Source organism: Lytechinus variegatus, chromosome 7, assembly GCF_018143015.1.
Source record: "Lytechinus variegatus isolate NC3 chromosome 7, Lvar_3.0, whole genome shotgun sequence".
NCBI classification, from domain to species: Eukaryota; Metazoa; Echinodermata; class Echinoidea; order Temnopleuroida; family Toxopneustidae; genus Lytechinus; species Lytechinus variegatus.
This window is the reverse complement of record NC_054746.1, coordinates 938,270-946,747: the sequence shown is the minus strand read 5'-3', so window position 1 is coordinate 946,747 and position 8,478 is coordinate 938,270. Positions and strand designations below refer to the sequence as shown.

Genomic DNA, 8,478 nt, shown 5'->3' with positions numbered 1-8,478 from the left:
TCTTCCTGCGAGGAAAAACTGACATTGGAAGAATAAAAGCACCATTACATTTGACAAACACAAAAGCGTTCCTTTCTTTTTGTGAGGTTTTTTTTTTTGGACTTTGACCGTTTGTTTCATTTTGCTCTTTCTATTTGTTCAACGATCTTTGAATCAAATTTCGGGGCGGTGTTATACTTACATTTTAACAACATCAAAAATAAAGAAGAGCAATCTGCTATTGCCAAGGCTGATTAAACTGCTCATCTAAATGTGGACCTCCAAAACGTGCGATTTTAAAATCCTACTCAGGAAATATTGGATTATAATAATCTGTGTGTTTTGTAGCGCTATTTTAATGGTCGGGATTAAAAAGATGAAATGTACTTCTAAAAAAATCACAGTTAAAAGAAAGTTTGGATTAGATTTTCGTCGCTTTTATTAAAAAGAATTCTTAAAGACTATTGGATATGAAGGAATGAAATATAACAATACAATTTTACGCATTTTCACTGTTTACTGCATTCTGCTACTGAAAAACTTGCATATTATTTGCAGGCCTCAGAAATGGGCTTTATGATGTCATCGTATGTGAATGGAGTTGTAATCACAACCATCATATACATTTTTGGTCCAAAATTGCAATTCTTTTTTCCCTTATTTTCTAGATAGCAAAAAAAATGCATAAAAAATCCCCTTAAAATTGATGAATCATTAAGCTGTAGGAACACATTTCTGGTCAACATTTAATCGAATCTGCCTATTGGCGGATTTTTCTCACCGGTGCATCTGCAGTAAGATTCAAGTAGTGCCTGGCAAAGCAGCTAAGCCAGCTATATATAGTCAATAAGAGGCAAACAAATAAATAAAATGCTCTAGAGCTGTAGTTTTAAGTACTCAGTATTCTATATTATCAATTTTTATACAAATTATGCATTGTTTAATCAAACGTATACCGAAACCATGGAACATTATCATGACACATGCTGTTAAAAGAGCAAGGGATTTCCCCAAAACTTCTGTCTCATTGAGGTTTTCACAGAACATCACACTTTTATAGTAATATCAAATTTCACCCGCGAAAAGACCCGAATTCAAGAGAATCCTTTGATCACGTTGATAATGATATAAGTTTATTCAAACCAATCAAGTGATATAATACAAATATTTAGTACAAAGGTTGGCAAAGAGAATTTACCAGTCAGGAGCACTCCCGGTTTTGCGAGAGCGACATAATCTCGAATAACAGGGATCAATCGTTGCATGACGTAATCTTTTGGGATCTCACCGAATATCTTTCCTGTTCAAAGTGAATAGGGTTTTCTGATATACCCTCTTTAAAAAAAATCATATAAACTGCGTAATTTTACTCTCGAAATGTAGACATGCACAGATAGATGTTTGTCTTTTGGTGTGATTTCTACTCCTTTTTGACAAGCAAATCAAGTCACAGCCGTGATCGTGGAAGTCTTTCATACCGACAATAGCGCCGAGATTTTTGTCAAACCGACTCTAAAGTCCGAATAACAGAGGCCTACTCATGCATACGTATTACCCTTTATTCAAATCTGGGCACTGCTTTGCTATTTTGAGAGTATCAAGAATGCTGCCAACTTACTGAAACTAGCCAAATGGAGGGTGTATGTGGCCATGTACAGTAGCTGACATATATTATGTAGGATCTAGGAGGAAGTGATCGGGTAAGACTGATTTTTAATCCCTCATATTGATATCTTGGAGGGTGAAAGGTATCATAAAGACTGTGTACTATCTCCCCTTCCACTTCTACCATTAGACTATAATAGGCAGTAGGTATTGATCATCGAAATTGGGAGGCTCCAGAAGTGTGCTGCTTTTATTTACAATCAGTTCTTGCGGGCAAGCCGGTCATTGCTTGCGTGTAGGCCCTTATACGAGAAAAACGTCAACACATCAATTGCCATGGACGTACTTATTCTTCATGCAACTAGAACAAAAACTTTGAAAATGCGGAGGGTGAATATTAATACAGTATATAGTTTGAATACATTGTAGGCTTTGTATTTTATGCCACTGCTACAGCGCGTAATGAGTTTGACTCCTCGTTCGCTTTGCTCGATCACTCCGAATATCTATAAGAAGATATGGAGTTCACCCAGAAAGCAATTTCAGGTGAAATTCCCTTTTAGACCATGAATGCAGAAATAATAAGGGAAAATTAACTCATATTTGGGGGTAAAGCCATCGAATAATATCTTTTGTTTTCAATAAGGATTTTTTTTTAAGTTTTCATGTTGTACCCGTGGTGTCACAGTCCACATATGTTATGCAATACAAATCCCATATAGAGCTATTTTTTCTATAAAAAAATATGAATGAAATTAGTTTACCTATCCATTGCATTATCAACATACGCATTATCACATAAACGTCTATTGACTTATTGTAGTCACCTATGAGGCGTTCAAGGGGAAGTTCTTGTAAAATTAGCAGACAAAAATTATTATAAACATTGGTGAAGGTTTGAGGAAAATCTATTAAAGATTTTTGTTTTAAGTTATTAGAATTTATAATTTTGGTTTTGTGACGTTTATAAACGAGCAGCTACCCCATATGTTATGTAATATAAAATGCATAAATTTCATTTGATTTTGGATGATTCCAGATGACTTTTTTAAGGAACGGGTGTGAAAATAATTTGTGTATTGATATACTATAGGTACAGTAAGAACCATTCTCAATTTTCTGAGAAATTGATATTTCATTGATTTTTTACTATACGATATATATGAATATTAAAAGCTGCACTGTTAAGAATACTAGTAACTTTACAAAGAGAAATCGTAAATTTACAGGATGTGTACCTTAAAAAAGTCGATACATTGATTTAACAAACCAAACGTATTAATGCAGTGGTTGGTAACGCTGGAATTACAATTCAAGTGTGAAACAAAGTAAAATATAATAATCTTTGCAAAAATACCAACGAAATATCTTTTTTTTCGTTGATTGCAGTGAATCTATCTTATAAATAGTGTTCGTATAATAGATTAAAGGCAAATTTCATGTTAAATGGATGTTAAAATTGTGGGTTTTTATAATTATCCCTGAAGTATTTTTGCATTTTTACAGTCCATCGCAACTTAGCAGTTCATTCTGTTTGTGAGTCCTAGCTGCCAGTAATAATTACTGTTTTGTTTTACAGTTTTATTTTTTAACAGTGTGCTCGCATGTGAAAAATCAAATAATCAAAGTTCTTATATCTTTTTATGCTTTGATTTTTAACAAGACTTCGGCAAATATTTTCAATCATTTCTGCTATTTTTACATTTAACTTTTGGCAGGGCAAACTTTTCCTTTAAATGGCAAAAACTATCCTTCACATTCATTATAAATTGTAATTTCTAGCTTTAAAAAGCGGTTGATCGTTGTTATCGTGGTATGAATTATAATAAAAAATATATCAGATTTGAAAACATCCTTTCAGATCCCCTTCCCCTATTCGCATATTTCCAGAGTTCCCAATGAGAAACGGCATCTTGCAAGATTATATTTTGACATTTTCCCCTATTTGAGACAGGAAATTTGAGCCACATCTGATATTGACTGGATGATCGATGAAAAGAAATATATTTCGATATGGACACTCATTTTATGTTTGGCATTCGTCCTTCCTGCGAATGAGCGTGCTTATAGTAAAAAGTATGTGTCTGTCTTTGCCTGATTTACTACCTTTCTCTCTCTTCCTCTCCCTCCCTCTCTCCCCATCTTTCTGCCTCTCTCTCTCTCTCTCTCTTTCCCTTGTTCTCCGTCCTCATTATGTTCTCTTTTTTTTCCTGCTATCCCCCTTTTTTCTCTTCGTCTTCCTCACCCTCTTTCTTTCATTCTAATAACAGCATTATTACTAATGTTATAATTAAAACTGTATACATTTGTTTTATTGGGTTTTTTTTTATTTTTTAACTTTTGTTTTTACGAACTTGCTGAAAAACAGCCTTGTCGGCTGACAACAAGTTTTTTAACCCGATTGATATAAACAAGCAAACAAACAAACAAATCCTCCCTTCCTCGTCTTCTCCCACTCATTCCCTCATCATATATCCCTTCCGTCATTCACCCTGCTATTACCAATAATAGTCAGGATTCCACAGAATAAAATCTTCTCCATAATCTGGAAGACTCTTTTATTGCCAGCTTTTCCAAGTCCGGGTTCTTGTTACATAAAAATTGACAATTTCATCATTTTTACTAATAACCATTAACACTAATCTGTTATTCTCTCTTCTTGGATTTGGAGTATACCGGTATAGTTTGTATAAATCCTGTGGTTATTATGATGCTTGGCTCCAAATGGTAATCGGTAATCATAATTTACCTTGGTTACCATAGTAACGGTTTAGTTTTTTTTTTTACATCGACCAATAACACAAATATCTACTTGGTTTTTAATGATTGGCGCATTCAGGTGCGGTAGGTGTGCGTAAGAACAACTCCGTCAGTGATGTCCTCTTTATAGATGAATAACCAAGGGAATTAGTTAGCTGAATTCTCATTTGTATTCAATCAACTGCCGGGGCGTAATCAAGCAATCAAATTTCCTCATCTATCCCAAAATCAGGTTTTTAACTAAGTGGTGCTTCTGATATGTCTTCTTGTTGCTGTGTGGCGGAAAGTGACCCATCGGACGATAGAGCAGAGCCTTACAAACTCGGGCCTCAACATGGACAACCGAATATACAAATGTGAGTACTAAATGCAGATTTTTTTTGGTAAAATAACACAATTTGAAGGAAAATCATCTTTCTTCCCCTTTTGTAAAGATCCTCGATAAATCTATTTTATGTGCGTTAGCAGTTTGTTATTCAATATAGGTATAATACCAATCTGTAATTGTGGTTATGTATGCTTTCACTTACAAATTTAATTCGAAGGTAAGCTTGCTTTCAATGCTAAATGTTTGCGTATTACATCATGGAAAGATAAGTCATTGTTTTGCCTTCAAATCGTGATCAACTATTTAGAAATAATTACTAGAATATTTCCCCTAATTGTTCCTTGGTATTAGTAAACGCTGTAAACAAGGGAAAAATACAGTGGAAAATGTTTTTATATTTGTGGTTTAAATCAAAGTAGAGTTGGGAATGTGGGCGGGGTTTTTTAATAGACAGAACCGATCAGTCACTAGCATTAGGAAGGATGGGGGACAATGAACCCTCAACTATACCCCGATAGCCATATAAAAAGAGATAGTGAACAAAAAAAGGGACAAAAACAGATGAAATATGTTATATGCTTTTGAATACTCTTTAAATATCTACCACAAAATCAGACTTTTAGTCTAACAAGGCCAATATTTTTCACTTGACAGGCATGTGATTCTTACCTCCACCCCCCCCCCCATTCGCCATGATCAGCCACCTCCACCCTTTTGGGGGGAGGGGGGGCTCATTACCCCCACTGCTATCCATGATTTTTTTTCTCATAAAATATTTAAGCTGTCAAACAACGAAGAAACAGTTTTCCGATGGGATATACTGATCACTCTGTGAAAATTATTACAAGGATGGTTGGCAACGTTGGAATTTTGCCGATTGCCTTTAATAAAAACATTGACTCATGATAGCAGCAGACGTAAGGTCCTGTCAATTCACGTTACTAGATTACTCATCCCGAGTTGACGAACTCTACTACCTCATTCACTTAACGTGTTCCAGGCTCCAATAAAGTCGTGTACAATCAGTTCGGTATTTTATTCAGCAAAAGGCACTGTAGACCTAAAAATAAAAATATCCAAATTTAACTCGTGAAAACGCGGTCAAAATTACTGTGTCCGTCTCATATTGTCGTCATAGGAATCCGAGCCGACAATCTTCAAAGGAAAACGAAAGGATTGCCATGGAAACCGTTGTCAAGAGTTACACCCCAGAACCCGAACCCAGTGCTAATTTCGAGACGAGCAAAATCCTGTATCGGAAAGAATTAAAGAGCGGTTTAAGAACGGGAAAAAGATGGCTGAAGACTAGGGTAAGAACAGTATCAATAACCAAAGACTTATGAATGATTGCCTGTATTAATACAGGGCTGTGATTCCGGGGAGGGGGTAGGGGATATATTGAGGTAGACGTGTCAGTGCGTGTATGTCTCATAAGGAGGTTTACTTGGGGAGACCTTGTATTGGTATTGAGCTTTTGAAAAAATGCAGTTATTGGCAGTCTTTCTATAAAATATGAGATACGACGGAAATATCGAATATTAGCCTGATTATGTAGCTGATCAAATGGTGCGGATATGCCAAATTTGGGAGATAGAAACAAACATGCACTTGAATATTAAAGGGAAAGGTTTGAAATTTTGATGCTATTAGATATTGATGTTTAAGATCGATTGCTGATGTTGTGCGATAAAGTATCTGGCAAAGAGCAATTTCCATGATAGTATACATTATTCGTTTCATTCTATACATTCTTTGTTGATAGCAATTTAACTTGCAATATATTCCGGTTTAATTTTATTCCGGTAACAGCCTATTTCCGAGTACAGTTAAACTGCAAACTAGTACATATCCGCTTCTGCCTGTCCAGGCTATTAAGCTGTTTTAAGAATAGAGAAATTGAAAGAACGTTTATTCTAGATATTGTAAGAGTCGTCTGCAGAAATAACCGTCCTCGAGGGAAAAAAAACGTAAAATCATCGATGGCGATTCTTTCATAGATGTGCAAGCAATGTTCACAATGAATACATATACAACCTAACTAGAACCCAGCTATAAGTCTGTCAATCAGACAAGTATACTGCGATAGCGCAAGTACTATTGCAAATAACATCAATGTATTAATAAGAACAGTGATAGCAGCAGTAGCAGTAGTGATAGTAGTAATAGTAGTAGCAGTAGCAGCAGAAGTAGTAGTATTAGTAGTAGTACTAGCAGTAGTAGTAGTAGTAGAGGTAGTAGTAGTAGTAGTAGTAGTAGTAGTAGTAGTAGTAGTAGTAGTAGTAGTAGTAGTAGTAGTAGTAGTAGTAGTAGTAGTAGTAGTAGTAGTAGTAGTAGTAGTAGTAGTAGAGGTAGTGGTAGTAGAAGTAGTAGTAGTAGTAGTAGTAGTAGCAGTAGTAGTAGTAGTAGTAGTAGTAGTAGTAGTATAGAAGTAGCAGAAGAACTGGTAGGAGTAGTAATAATAGTAGTATTAGGAGTAGTAGCAGCAGTAGTATAAGTCGTATAATTTGTTGTTGTATGGCTCGTGTATTAATCTGCCACGGACATTTTGTCTTTCTGATACAACCAAATTAAATCATCCTTATACTATCATGACACCCATATACACACACACACACTCACAATCTAGCGCCACCCCTGTTTATGAAAAGGGATGTATCCCTAAGTATATGTAAAGGATTATCATTTCAAATCTATTGCGTCGAACACTGCGATTGAACAAGCCCTGCGATTTTGAAATTAGTATCGAGTTTCTCAATTGACATTGAACAAAATGCTCCGAACTCACTCAGAAGTATGTTTGGATTTGTTCACAGGTAGTCAGACCTTTTTTTCCTGAAAACTTTGATATTTTGTCTGGAAGATTGTTTGTAGTTCACATTTTTACAACCGTATACGTCTTTGGCAAATCGATGCATTTTTAAAGCCAGACATTGCAATGTAAGGGATGACGTAATTGTTATATTTGTGAGCATGAGGGATGAAATACTACTTAAGGCATTATGATTGGCCAACAAGGCGGCGCCAGGAATTTTTGAGGGGGACGGGCAAGACGACATAATGACAATGGCATTTTTTTTAAGATTTAATAACATTAATTGTAGAGTTTAGAAGAACAGACTTAAATCTCACCATTTTTACATTTTCTTCCCCCTTTTTCATTTCTTGGAAATCTTGGGGGCGATCATCCCTTGTTTCCCGTAACACCAACCATGAAGGCATCGCGGTCGTAAATATAAAGATTAATAATAGTCGATTTGACATTTTCCGAACTTAGAAATGTTCTTTCCGATGAAGTTTTTTTCTTGATCCATGTTCCTATGGGGTCCTAGAACAAAATCAGCTTGGTTGCCCAAAGTTGCCGTTTGGATCAAAACTCCCGGACATAAGCCTCGGACAGTAATTTTTCAAGATGGCGGTTGGCGGCCATCTTGGATTTGATCTGAAGATTATCCTTTGTGCAAAATAACTGCATGAATTGAATCAACATACCAAATGACTAATGAATAGAGTTATTATTCATGATTCTGGGGCAAAAGGTTCAACAATTGATATTTCAAGATGGCGTCATATGGCGGCCATCTTGGATTTGACCTGAAGATGACATTATATTGCAAAATAGAAAGCAGAAATGGATTCTGCACACCCCAAAACCCCTAAATAGAGGTATTACTCGTCATTCTGAGGCAATGGGAACAAAAGTCAATTTTTCAAGATGGCATATGGCGGCCATCTTGGATTTGACCTGAAGATGACCTTATATTGCAAAAATGATTACAGAAATCGGTTCTACACATCTCTAAACCCCT

At 35.7% G+C, this 8,478-nt stretch overlaps 1 protein-coding gene across 1 annotated transcript in view; it reads left to right on the top strand.

Moving 5' to 3' along the window:
* Positions 1-1,523: 1,523 nt before the first annotated feature.
* Positions 1,524-8,478, top strand: part of LOC121418154 (transient receptor potential cation channel subfamily M member 5-like) — a 34,524-nt gene continuing 27,569 nt past the window's right edge. Inside the window, exons 1-3 of the mRNA XM_041611872.1 lie at positions 1,524-1,679; positions 4,577-4,700; positions 5,811-5,982. Coding sequence (XP_041467806.1) covers positions 4,603-4,700; positions 5,811-5,982 — 270 coding nt within the window. The 5' untranslated portion in view covers positions 1,524-1,679; positions 4,577-4,602. The remainder of the gene's footprint in view (positions 1,680-4,576; positions 4,701-5,810; positions 5,983-8,478) is intronic.